This window comes from Nymphalis io, chromosome 29 (genome assembly GCF_905147045.1).
Source record: "Nymphalis io chromosome 29, ilAglIoxx1.1, whole genome shotgun sequence".
Lineage (NCBI taxonomy): Eukaryota > Metazoa > Arthropoda > Insecta > Lepidoptera > Nymphalidae > Nymphalis > Nymphalis io.
The window spans coordinates 3,099,329-3,113,864 of NC_065916.1; the positions used below are offsets into that span (position 1 = coordinate 3,099,329).

General features: G+C 36.3%; 2 protein-coding genes across 2 annotated transcripts in view; one reads left to right on the forward strand and one right to left on the reverse strand.

The window, feature by feature from the left end:
- The first annotated feature begins 1,170 nt into the window (after positions 1-1,170).
- On the forward strand, positions 1,171-1,641 carry LOC126779788 (piggyBac transposable element-derived protein 4-like). The gene has a single exon (XM_050503924.1). It carries the CDS (start codon positions 1,171-1,173, stop codon positions 1,639-1,641), a length of 471 nt encoding a protein of 156 aa, XP_050359881.1.
- A 9,612-nt stretch (positions 1,642-11,253) lies between these two features.
- LOC126779437 (1-phosphatidylinositol 4,5-bisphosphate phosphodiesterase epsilon-1-like) overlaps positions 11,254-14,536 on the reverse strand; it is a 93,553-nt gene continuing 90,270 nt past the window's right edge. The window contains exons 39-42 of the mRNA XM_050503359.1: positions 13,688-13,787; positions 12,518-12,620; positions 11,966-12,085; positions 11,254-11,496 (exon numbers count right to left, since the gene is read on the reverse strand). Of these exons, the coding sequence (XP_050359316.1) occupies positions 11,975-12,085; positions 12,518-12,620; positions 13,688-13,787 (314 nt within the window). The 3' untranslated portion in view covers positions 11,254-11,496; positions 11,966-11,974. The remainder of the gene's footprint in view (positions 11,497-11,965; positions 12,086-12,517; positions 12,621-13,687; positions 13,788-14,536) is intronic.

Genomic DNA, 14,536 nt, shown 5'->3' on the forward strand with positions numbered 1-14,536 from the left:
CCAAACGCGAGGACCAGTACAGTCTGGAAGTATGTTCTGCACTATCCGCCCCCGCCTTGCCGGCCCGCAAGATGCTTTTTCACGTTTTAATTATTAGTATTGCTATAAATAATAATAATATTCTGAGACATTATTCACACACGGCCATCTGATCCCAAAGTAAGCAGAGCTTGTGCTATGGAAACCAGGCAACTGATATACTACATATACTACTTTTCTTTTGTAAATACATACTTATATAGAAAATTACACCCAGACTCAGGACAAACAGACATGTTCATGCACACTAATGTCTGTACTGGGTGGGAATCGAACTCACAATCTTCGGCGTGAAAGTATCTACAAACCACGCCAACCGGCCCGTCAAATTAACAAATTACACAATTAACAAAGATGCAATTTACTTATTACTTATAATCGTTACTTAGCAGTTGTGTAAACACCGACGCACTCCATCTGTCATTATTGGTTTGACATTCGAAAGAAGAAGACATCGTTTAACTTATCACCCGCTAAATAACATTTACAAGTAAGGTCGTATGTATTTAAACATGTGTAATTGAATTTTGATAGATTTGATTGACAATAATGATGCTTATTGTAAACAATATAAGGTTCATTTTAATTTTAATGATGTGGCAAATACAAAACAATACAAGGCAAATTGTCACGTGCAATAATATTAACACGTTGCCTGTCCAGAGTACTTTGGGCACGGTTGTCGTGACGTCCAATTTTTGTTTTCGGCCAAACTGTTTCATTTTATGTACTTACAAAGAATTTACAAATTATTATCAATAAAACTTTCGAATTTACTGAATTTCAGCATTGCATTATTTTTAATGCACGGACGTGACAGCTAGAATACCGTGCATTACAAATAATGCACAGACGTAGTAGCAAGAACATTATGGATTACATAAAATGCACATGCACGGACGTTACGAATTTAAATTAATACATTTTTATGAACTTATTATTGCTTTTCGTTCATATCATTTTCAATGTCATTCAAACTTTTCATTGTTATATGTCATAAATGTCAGTTTTACCGCTAAAACGTATCTTTTCGTTAGTAAACATCATTCGAAATTTTCGAATGATGTTGTCGACGTGTCACAACCACAAAATGCAAATGTCAACTGGTTTCGAAGAGTTTTGAAGCCTACTATGGTGCTGACCTACAATGAAGGGAAGAAAGGCATAGACTTGGCTGATCAACTAGCAAGTTACAATTCGCCGGCAAGAACCTCTGTTTGGTATAAGAAAATTGCTGCGGACCTTGTTTCTATAAGTGTAGTGAATGCCATTCTGATTTATAACGAGTTACATCCACAGTCAAAATTGAAGGTTCTGGATGGTCATCAAATCATTATAAAGAAATTACTTAAGGTTGAAACTGAGAACTGTTCAAGTTCCAGTTCTGCGAGTTCTTTGCGTCCTACAAGTCACAAGTTAACGAAAATACCCAAGAAAGCTAATGGAAAAATTTGGCAAAAACGTTGTGCCAGTTGCTACAAAAAGCTGAAAGAATCGGGATTCACAGCTACTGATGCAAGGAAGAAGACTTCACAAGTTACAACTGAGTGCATTCCATGTAAAAAACCATTTTGCTTACAATGTTATAACGAATCTCACTAATTGCCAGTGGACTTTATTCAAATAATAATGCTTTTCAATAAACCAGTTCATGCTACCAACCAATAAAAAAAAATTGGCGGGACATTGGTGTTTTATTATTCCCAATTCACTGCTCATACGTCTGCAAAATATTATAGACGTAGCTCTCCCTTCAAGTTACAAAACCCCATTCAAAAAGAATAGGCTCGTGCATTATCGATAAAGCACGGCGTCACAGCAGTAGCCAAAATGCATTATATATAATGCACGGACAGGCAACGTGTTAATATAATAGGAATACAAGTCTGTCTGTTAAGCGTTCACGGCTAAACCATTAAACCGATTTTGACGAAGTTTGATTTGAAGCAAGTTTAAACACTTGCTTCACAAAATGGCCGTTGCGGAAATCCGTCAGGAAGACATAACCAAACACTAATAATAGCTTTCTTATTCGCAACTTTGTATTAATGTTTCATATTGAGTCATACATGAATGATATCAATTGTCAGTATTTAAGATAAAATGCCAATGACCGAAATGATTAATCTCGTGTTATTGTTGCTAAGCTTTGTTTATATAACTCGTGTTTAATTTGAATGTTCCGGGTGTGGGTCGTAACTCATAGAGTGATGCTTTATGGTCTATAACCTAGAAAAATGGTTTATTTAACGAATATTGTAATAATAATAATGTCCTCTTGACCGATTTTGGCAGAGACAGAAAGAGTTCAGGAGCAGGACCAACGGCTTTACGGGCTTTCCGAGACACGAGAGTGAACACATTTCCAACTTCCAGACTCCGGGCTGCTACTGAAAATTTTCTGACAGAAAAACCCACTAACTTTTTAGTGACCCGACCTGGGAATTAAACTCTGGACCTTTGGGTTTGCGGCCTTACATCAAGCCACTAGACCAACGAGGCAGTCTTAATAAGTTCGCATAAGTAGTATTTTCAAATTGGACATAGAATTTGGGATAGTACATTAGCCTATGTCTCTCCTTGGGGTCTAAGCTTGCTTCATAGCAAATTTAATCAGAATTGTTTTAGAGGTTTAGCTGTGAAAGCGTAATAGACATAGTCACTTTCGCATTTATAATAGACATTATATTATAATAGAATAGACGCGAGTGTTAAAAAGACCTTAGACCTGGCAGGGGTTGAGCTGAATGAACCGATGTCGCCGGATATTTGATCAGCGTTATCAACGGCGACGAATAACGAAAAATTATAATTTACACATATGGCATTTCAGCTTAATTAAGATAAATAAGACAATTTCAATCAATCAATCAATCAACAGCCAATCTGACTGTTCACTGCTGAATATAGGCTCTCCCAAGATGCGCCAAAGCTACCGGTCCTCTGCCTTCCGCATCCAATCGGTACCCGCCACAAGACAAATAAGACAATTTAATTTCAGTTAAATAAGACAGTTTTCAAAATGACAATGATATATCATTGTGATGCATTTGTAAAACATTGAAAAAAAGGTGAACTTTCATACATATTTTCATTCCCTAATTTCACCCACTTGGGTGATGAATTTTCAAATTTCTGTTAATAGCTGTATATTGCCCACTTTTATATATAAACAGAACCCTTAAACACCAATTATTGCATGCATATCGTACCTCATTATAACATCAAAAATGACAAACTTCCATATAAACATTCATCTTAGATTTCATCCTCTTAAATGATGAATTTACGAAAAAGCCTTTAATACCCTTTTAACTCATTAAAATAATCATCAAAACCGATTGTCATATTTCTTACATTAGAAATGAAAATTTTCCATACAAACTTTCGTCACCCATTTCACCTCTTAACGAGCCGGTTGGCGTGGTTTGTAGATACTTGCCTTTCATGCCTAAGGTTGTGGGTTCGATTCCCACCCAGGACAGACATTTATGTGCATGAACATGTCTGTTTGTCTCGAGTCTGGGTGTTGTTATCTATATAAGTATGTATTTACAAAAGAAAAGTAGTATATGTAGTATATCAGTTGTCTGGTTTCCATAGTACAAGCTCTGCTTAGTTTGGGATAAGATAACCGTGTGTAAATAATGTCCCAGGATATTATTATTATTAACGAAATAATTTTTGATAAGCCCTTTCTCAATGCTCATCTACGTTCCATAAGAAATACCTGTGCTAAATTTCTTGTTCGACCCAGCGGTTTAGGCTAAGTATGTCAGCTGAGACGACTGTTAACCTCGTTGAAGTTTAATTCCGGTATATTAAAGGGCACTATTTGAAATGTTAACTTATATTTTAAACTCTAAGGTAATGGCTTTCAATTCAAAATTGAATAATACACTCTGACCTTTGAAAATAACCTAGCGAGTAAGGTTCAGACCTTCAATTGGTTTGTTCAATACTACTCTTGGCTCAGGCGACGTTTTCGTATTTTGTTTTTTAAAATATGTTGGCCTATCAAATTAAGTAATTCTTTATTCAAGGCTTAAAACCTTTTTTACAGTACGAATTTAATGTAAGTACTACCGATAATAACAATAATGTCCTCCAGACCGTTTTCGGCCATGGCGGCCAAACTCAAGAGAAATTAGCCAACTGCGCAGGGGATATTATAGTGCACATGTGTGTGCGCGAACACACTCTCTATTCCCTAACCCTCATAATCCGATGGGACGGCAATCCGACATGACCGGAAAGAGTTCAGGCGCAGGACCAACGGCTTTACGTGCTTTCTTAGGCACGGTTGTGTACACACTTCCAACTTCCAGCCTCCAGGCTGCTCCTGAGAATTTTCTGACAGAAAAACCCAATAGCTTTTTATTAGCCCAACATGCGAATTGAACCCAGGCCCACCGGGTCTGCGGCCTTACATCAAGCCACTAGACCAACGAGGCAATCGAGAACTACCAATAGGAACCGGCAACACAAACAGCCTGCTCTGTATCATCTTTTTAATTATTTTATATCAGTGTATAGTTTATAAAGTCGGAAAACTTCATTCTAGTATTATTTTAAATTATACTATTTATGTATCTGTGGATATCAATCTAAATCTGAATTTTCATGTGCTTAATTTATGATTATAATTCATCTCGTGCTTGACGGTGAAAGAAAACATCGCGAGGAAACCGACGTGTCTAATTTCATTGAAATTATGCCACATGTGTAGTCTACCCGCATTGGAGCAGCGTGGTGGAATAAGCTCCAAACCTCCTCAAAAAGGGAGATGATGCCCAGCAGTGGGACATTCACAGGCTGTTTCTGTTCTGTATCTGTTATGAAAACTAAAAGCTTTCAAAATATTGTATCATTTACATAGGATTACCTATTTGTTGTCAGAGCACAAGGCTGTGAGTATATCACTACATGAAACTATATAGTTGAAATAGTTACAATATTTTTATCGATACATTAAAGCGATGTTATTGTGTTGTCCCATCACTAACGATACGTTTAAATCACACCCACACGGACTATTTGTTGTTAACAACAGATCATACAATAATAGGATAATTGATTTCAATTTAGATCCATGGCTGAAGCGGTTTGAAGCGGTTCGAACCGGTTCACACCGGTTCAGTGATTGTTGTAAACACGCAAGAATAGTAATGTCTTTCTTAATCGACTTTAATAAATAAATATTCCTCACGAGTTTTAATTCACCGTCAAGCACGAGATGGATTACAAACACAAATTAAGCACATGAAAATTCAGTTGTGCTTGCCCGGGCTTGAACCCACGATCGTCGGTCAAGATTCACGCGCTCTAACCACTAGGCCGTCTCGGCATAACAGATAAAAAAAATATTATATTAAGTTCCAAGTAACTTCCGCCAATCCGCCTGTGTACTAATGTTTACTAATTTTTTGAATAGAATTGCATATACTTGAGTATATGGTAGTAATATTTTTTCTAGTGCATTGATCCAATAAAAAATAAACTTGTTATTACGAAGGCATTTGTCTAAAGTCTAAACATTCGGCTTAGGTTTACGAAAAAAAATAACATCAAACCACATTAAAATAAAATGTATTTCATTAATAAAATATAATTCCACTGATTAATGAACATCATAAAAATAAATATATCAGATATACAACATTCAAAGACAAAATAATATATGTCACAATATCATCTTCTATGATAAAATTTAGACCTTAAAAAGTTATATATACAACTTATTTCTTATATGATATAGTAAAGAATTACAATAAAAATGTTTTCCATTAATATGACGACAAATAGAAAGATGGCGGACCTTTAAAACATGTCAAAACTTATTATATCTGCGTGACATTTTTGCTTTTCGAAATAACAATAAAAATATACTTTCTATTGTTTACACAAGTGTTGCTATTTTAGTCCTGTTTTTCCATAAAATAAAATAAAAATATGATATACATATACATACAAACAGATTTCTCATAACCATCGTGAAATTATAATTACATAAAATTAATTATTAATTAATTAATCATTAAGCATAATATCATATAAATATTATGCGAGCGACACACATTTTAAATTAGCTGAGCACAACTAAATTCGATCAGCTGAAAAATCGTTCACTTCTATATAAGCTCTAAATTACATGATTTATAATAAAAAAGATATTGTTACAACGAAAGCCGGTTTATTCCGGTTAAAACTGCTTTCAACTGGTTAAATTAGTTCGGCTAATGTCAGATTGAGTTACTGTTATCTGGAATCGTATCATTTGAGTGTATTGTGACATGTTTGAGGTGAATTAAACCTTTTTACGACCCTCGGTAATGCACTTCGTATGTGACGCGGTGGTATCCTTATGAAGTACTCATTGGCCGAGTGACAGAATACCTTCTAAAACCCGCGGTACCCTCTCCGTCATGGAGGACGTAACGAAAATTCATCTATGTCATTAGTCAAAAGTATTTTAAAATTCGGTCAAAAGTTCTGACATAAGTTATTGAGTAGTTATTCAAATTACAATTTGCTATAAAATATTTAAAGGCACCTATGAAATTTTAAACAGTTTCAAAGTATTGTATATAAATCTGTCTGTGTTATGCCTAGACCTAAAAGCCACCGGACTAGGGGCCTTGATCTCTAAGTTTCGGCCTGTGCTTAATAAGAAGAAGGAACAAGCTAACCTAATACAAACTATGTTATTAGATTGAGTAGAAAATAATTATCACGGAGGCATTTATGATCAAATATTGTTTTAAATACGTACATTAAGGAGTTTAAAAAGTTTTTATAATTTCTAGTTCCTTTTACAATTACATAATTGAACTAAAATACATGCAATGTTTATGTAATTTACAAAAAAAACTATTTTAGTTTACAATCTGCTTTAAAAAAAATAATACTATTGTCTGTATAAAGTAGCTCTATTGCCATACTAATTAAAAAAAAAACTATTACTTTATTGTAATATATAAAATGTATGACAATATTAAATTTCAAGTGCAAACATGAAAATGACACCAAGTTTTACATTATCCATTGTTAATTGTACCGTATATATTTTTTTAAATTATAAATTCTTTTAGTAATTATATGAAAACATGCCATTGACATTAAACATGGCGACACAGCTGAAATTAATCGCAAATATACTATATATATGTAGCAATATTTGGCATTATACAAAAAAAGAAAATAAAAAAATAATAGCCAATGTCACTCGAGATGATGAAAGAATTCTAACGATACACCATACAAGGTAAGGTATTTAAGTTATGGTGGATTAAAGAAAGTCACAACAGCCAAACACACATCACACACACATACATACAATACTTTTTTTAGTCGTGACCAAAGTAATTCGACTTCATGACCAGCTGTGTCGTTTTTTATGAAGATGTTTGTCCTAAGTATATATTAATATTAAATATAAACTATGATTTTTGATATACTGAGCATAAAATTTTATATAAATAGTTAAAACAATAATGCATAATATATTATATATTTTCAAGGTATAAACTTATTTAAATTTTCATATTGACATTAAACAATATTTAAATTAAGATGTAAAACATATAGTACTGTGATATAAGATTTAACGTATGAATAAGTAAAAGGACAGTCGCTCAAACTTGTGCAAGGTCGTTTGCGTAGGTAAGCGTAGCGTAAGATCAAATAATTATATATGTATAGTAAAACTGTTATAAATATTAATGTGTTTGCTGATTTCTTATGGGTTCTTAAAATAGTAAAATTTCGTATTATTGTAGCAACTTCACTGCGCAAACTGGATCACACAAGTTTTTGCGTGTAAATTTATATAATTTTTAAATAAAACCTTTTTATTATGAATTATTAATCCTAAATTCAAAGGGATAGTATAAAAACGTTTTTAGATACATATATTTTCAAATTTACATTATTATATATTTCTTTATATAAATTCAACTCTCCATATAATCTTAAGAACGATAAATATTACTATATCTATTCAGAGCTAGTACTATGAGTTAAATGTAATTACTATTATTATTATACATCTCACTAGTTGCCTCGAAATTCGAGATTAATACAATATCCAGGTACCGCGCGGGCGGCCCTTGATCAGCGTAGGGCGAGATTGTCTTTCTTTCTATAAAAATCAAACAACGCTTATACATCGCTTGAAAATGAACCTCTAGCAACTTGGAGCCTGGATCGATCCCTCCTCTCGTTCTACTCAACGGCCGGCGCTATCCACGTACTCTTTCTATCTCTGGGAGAGCAAAAGACAGGAGAGCTCTCGTTAATAATAAATTACAATTATTGTTCATGATATTATTATTTGTTATTCCGGTTCCGTTTGACGTTACGTTGTACAGCGAGGAATGATGATGTCCCCTGAGCGGTAATTTATTCTACTGGCAAGCAGTAGAATAAATTATTGTGTGTATTGTTGTGTGTAATCCAGTGAAACTACAGGCACATAACAAGTGTGTGCGCAAACACAGGGGCACTCTATATTCCCTGACTCTCATAATCCGATGGGACGGCAATCAGACACGGCCGGAGAGCACAGGCGCAAGACCAACGGGTTAACGAGACACACTTGAACTACTAGACAAACAGCAGACAAGCTCAAAAACTTCTTAATCGGCCCGACCCGGGATTTGAACCCAGGACGGGATCTGCGGTCTTATATCCTAAACCGATAAGCAGTAAACTTGATTATAAAAACAACGTAACGATAGTAATACCGGATTAGTGAATAATAATACTTTCCACGTTCGTTAGTTATTGAAAATAATTTGATTAAACTTGTTTGACTTATTTAAATTACAAATAAACTTTTGAAATATTAAAAATATGTTTGTAAGATATTCAATTGTTTGTTTCAAAAAATGTTTTATTTGAAGTGGTTTTAAATTATAATTTTCTCCATATTTATAAGTATATATTTGCCGTAATTCTTTATTGTTTTTTTTTAATTTATATCAGATTACGTCTACACGAAGGCTATGTGTGATACAGCCGTGACTTATGTTTATACGTTTATCAAATTGTTCGCGTTGTGATTTTTTCGTAGAGATATGTTACAAGAAAAAGTGAGGCTACACGGGTGTGAGTGTGTGTGTGTGTGTGTGTGTGTGTGTGTGTGTGTGTGTGTGTGTGTGTGTGTGTGTGTGTGTGTGTGTGTGTGTGTGTATGTGTATGGGGTTGTGTTGTATTGCGTTGCGACGATTGATTATTAGCGATCCGTATTTCATACAAATATCCGTGGTTGTAGCAGACTGTGACGTCGTCTGCCGACGCAGTGCACGCGTAACGGGGACCAAGCGAGTGAAGACTCCGTAGCGCCGTAGTGCGCGCATAACGTACAAGGAGACTAGGGATACGAAGCAAGGAGAGCGGAGGTGTCGTAACGCCGGATCGGCAACGCAATCTACACGCTCTCGATGCAATGCTCGCGTGGCACTCAATACGTTAAAAGTTGTGACTTAGGCCCGTGTGGCCTCGCTCTTAGATTGGATGCATTTAAAAAGTACATTTTGAACTTATTTCATTACGATATAAATTTTTTACAAAAACACATTTTATATGCATTATATGTTGTTTACAGAATGATATTTTATTACTAAAAGTCCTATTCGGGTGTAAAACCTCTATCGAAACGTTTAACTAATTTTTATGTAAAAAATCATTTTTGTATAAAAGTGACCTTTTGACTTTTGAGTGACATTTTGCTTAAACTTCTGCACTCAAGTCTGTCTTCGCGAATATTTCCGTTTTATTATCTCTTTCTTTCTCATTATCATCTAGCAAGTCCTCGACGTCGTCTAAACTCGTCTGCCCTGCTTTGTAAGCAACGAGATCTTTAACCTCCAACTCCTTGGGACTCTTCATCCTCTCTCCGTTCTCTTCTAAGCTCTCATCAATAATCTCTAGTCGAGATTTCGAGAAGAATCGATGCAATGATTCTAATTTATCTAATGCTCTTTCATTCCTCTCGGTGCTGGAACTCAGAGTAGTGTCATCCGTCATGCAAGCTGAATCGATGCGTTTCGAATATTCGGATAGCGATTCCGATATTTCCGTAGTTGATGTCGATTTATCGATCCTTACCACCTTCGGTTTGAACATCATACTCGGTGGTAGATCTGGGATGTTTCTCAGATCGACGAGACTTATCGATTTTAAACTCGGACTCAAATCGAATTCTCGGCTGTACTCTTCCGTAGACGGTCCAGAACTGTCGTTATCATCAAATGGATAGTCCATAACTTTTTCTTCTATGTATCTTAATAATTCGTCTGCAGCTTCCCGTATTTCTGTCATATAATCCCTTTCCATACAATTGGATGGTTCCGGTTCGTCCTCTTCAATTATATCTGATAATTCAACACTGAAAGGCATTTGGCCGTACTGCAGCTGGGGTTTGGTGTAAGTATTGAAATTCTCTACATCCTCTTGCTCACTCATCGTGTCTTCTTCGAATATCATATTCAATTCGCAAACCCTTAATACTGCTTCTTCAAAAATAGCTTCTAGGTCCGATTTAATGTAACTTAAATCTATGACAGTTTCTGATATACGTCGCTTCTCAACTTCCTCGCCTCTGTCAATGACTGTGTCTTGAGTTTGTGTCAACGTTGAGTCCGACTTCGTTTTGCTCATGTCACTGAATGTTTCCAATTTACTGATAGTCATGTCCGATTTCGACTTCTCAGACAGCGACGGTGTCACTGACAAGGACTTGGATTCTTTATCTTTACCGTTGTAACCTTCCATGTATTTTAAGAGCATTTCCACGAGAGTCTCATTGTCTTCGTCGCCTGGTGTCTCGTCGATGTAGGTTAGGTTTTTGACATTGACGTTTGATTCGGATAAGCTGATACCTTTTGTATTTATTTCAATGACCGGCTTTTCGAATTTTTTATCCTCCGTCAAGAGAAACTCCATTAAGGTTATCTTTTTATCATCTTTGTCGTCCTTTTCGACGCAGCCGGTTGAGGCGAGGAATTCGATCAATGTTTCCATTTTCTGTTCTAATTCCGTGTTCACTATCGTTGGTACGTATTTCTTTTCTTCGGGACTGGATTCGCTTTTGAAGCAGCTTCCGCCACTGCCCTTCCTCTCATCCTTCTGGCTTTTCACAATTGTGAAGAAGAAGTCTATGAGATTAGCGATACGTCTCTCGGTACCGTCGTCGTCATCTGAGCTTAAGTCGGACTCTTCTTTGACTAATGGGCATTTTTTTTCTTCGAATTTCTTAGAAAACACCGTTTCTTGAACAACTTGGAACAAGTCTCTGGCGAGTTTTGCTGGTGATTTGGTATCGATTGGTTCGTAAGCGCCGGGTGTTGAACGTCTTCTTTCTCTGTCGAGGCGGAAAAAGTCCCAGAGTGATCCGAGTTCCGAAGATAGTGAGGCCCGATGGTTCGCCAGGCTCGTTCCAAGCCGGCGGAATACCTAAACAAAGAACATAAATAAAATCAAATATAACTTCTCTTTTTACCGGTCGGTCTTCAAGTTCACTAATCAAACAACGATTCCAAAATTCCAACGTTACACGTTAAATGTTTTTATATAGTTTCTAGTAGTGTTGTAGTACTCATACCACTTATATTTACAAATTGTTTTAAATTTAATGTTTTCTTTTCTTTCATTATTATTTTAGATGCTTAGTGTTATTTTTGCGTGTCATGGTTACCTATAAGTATGGCAACCCTAGACACAAGAAGACATATTCGTTTGTTAACCTTTAATTTGTAATTATTACTGTACGTCATGTTGGTAATCCTAAATAAAATCCTTTTAGCGGAAGAAATACGCGAAAAACAATACAAATGACCATAGGAAACTTTTGACAAATATTTGAGGTTAAGAATTTGTCCAAATAAGATATTTAAAAAGGTTTGTAAGTAGTTATTACCCTCACCTGCCACACTCAGGATCGCCACGCCCGAAGCTTTCGTAAAGATACTCTCTTGAAGCGCGCCATCTGAGCCGCTAGTGCCTCAGTGCCCAGCGAGCCTCCCGACTCTCCCTCTGAGTGGACCTGAACAATACAATTTACATTGAAATTGATATTTTGTTCTTCAGTTGTTCATATATCTCATAGTTTCTCTAAAATTATTCCAATGATTTATTTTATTTCCTTTGTTATATATATTACGTTCTATTTGCCTCATCTATTAACGATGCTTGCTCGGCAACGAAGGAAAAAAACATGAGGAAACTTGTATTTGTCGGAAGAAGTTATGCCACATGTTCTAGCATAAACACACACAGGACCAGCGCAGCTGTTCTGTAAGAACAAACTCGAAATGCATCAATCATAGTCTATAAAGTTACATCACCATAAGTCGGTTGTTAACATTTCATGGGTGAGTAATGAAGTGAGGTCTTACAGGATAGCACTACAGGTGCTTAACCGGTTTTTGAAAGCAGTGAGACATTTACGAGCTTTTATGGAACTAGTATTACTTACATCTCTCGGACCTGTCCTTCTGTGAGTGTAGGAGCTGATATCTCTTTCGGAGTGACCTTTCGACCGCCCTATCCCTTTACCCAGGGGCGAAGTTGAAACTCTTCTGAAATAAAAACAATGCGCGAAATACTTAGTTCGTAGTTATGTAAACTATACTTGCAATAACGGTAATAAGTATGTCAGATGGGATGAGATACGATAGCAATCGGGCTATGAAGGTGAGAGAATAGCGAGTGCCAGATGCATTATGATCACTTTGTAATGTAAAACAACTAATAATTATAATAATGTCCTCCAGACCGATTTCGGCCACGGCGGCCAATCTCAAGAGAAATTTGCCAACTGCGCAGGAGATATTATAGTGCACAAGTGCGTTCCCTCTCTCTCTCTCATAATCCGATGGGACGGCAATCCGACACGAGAGTTTAGGCGCAGGACCCACACAACACAGTTCCAACTCCCAGACTCCGGGCTCCTACTGAGAATTTTCTGACAGAAAAATCCAATAACTTTTTATTTGCCCAACCTGGGAATTGAACCCAGGACCTCAGGGTCTGCGGCCTTACATCAAGCCACTAGACCAACGAGGCAGTCGTAAAACAACTATTAGCGGAACAAACAACATGACACTCTCTTATGCCGTCATGCACTCTCTGACACTGCCTACACCCTACCGCCTCTTCGCCTCTAACTCCCTTGTAGTTGTTGTTATAGGTAGACGGGCAAATTGGCCAACTAATGGTAAGTGGTCATCACCGCCCACCGCTTATACTATATACTTCGTTGCTATTGCGCCATAACCTTGGGAACTAAGATGTTATGTTCCTTGTGCCTGAAGTTACACTGGCTCACACTATTATTATAATACACCTTTTTGAAAACCACGATGGCTCTGATTCGTAGGGCCAATTTGATGATATCTCTTATCGCGTTCTCAAATTGTCTTTTAGATTGGTCAATGATCCTGATTCAGTTAACAGGATATCATTTGACGCGTATGCAAGTATAGCTACTTCGATGTTCCTCGTGAATTCCCTGATGGATGACTGGGTGGCGATGTCCTTAAAGTTCTTCAGTAGATGAATGTTTGTTACGTATCTACTCGCTGTTCCTCACCCTCATAGTTCGTCTTATAAAATAATAGTTTTATCACATTAGCTACTTGTGTACCTGCAATGCGTGGGGTCGCTGTACGCGGTCTGGACCGGCGTCTTTCCTTCCGCCACGGTGTCACTTGATATGATATTCCCGAGAGGAAATCCGGTGGTTCCTGTAAAAAGGGAAAATTATTATCATTATATATTCATTCATTCATTCATTTATTACAACATTAATGGCGAAAGTCGAATTTTAAAATAAAATTTCTTGAATAACAATTCACAAACACTTTGAATCGCCATTGTATTCAATTTTTATTTTAACATTAAGCTACGTGAATAACCGACAAGTGACTCAGTCTTATGTTATTCTTTTTAACAATAAGAAAATTACATGTAATGATCATATACAATTATATTTATATAATCGTATAAACATCAACGAATGCTAACACCAAGCTCTTCTATCGTTTCAGAGAGAACAGCACAACACTCACCTTATCGGAATAAAATAAAATAGTACAAACGTAATAGTAATTACTAAGTTAAATCGCTCTATTCTGATTTAATATTATAATACGAGACTACCTTACAAAGGCTGGCCTATGGGTCACGTCATGGAACTAGTCAAACAATCATCCTAACCCCAATAATGTGGCAATCATGAGAAATAGAGGTTATGTTCTATGATAGATTTATGAATGCAGTATCAGCCTGTAAATGTCCCACTGCTGGGCTAAGGCCTCCTCTCCCTTTTGAGGAGAAGGTTTGGAGCTTATTCCACCACGCTGCTCCAATGCGGGTTGGTGGAATACACATGTGGCAGAATTTCGATGAAATTAGACACATGCAGGTTTCCTCACGATGTTTTCCTTCACCAAAAAGCACGAGATGAATTATAAACAGAAATTAAGCACATGAA

What these genes read in the sequence shown, in the direction of transcription:
- LOC126779788 (XM_050503924.1), top strand. Translation starts at nt 1,171, where the DNA reads ATGGTGCTGACCTACAATGAAGGGAAGAAAGGCATAGACTTGGCTGAT.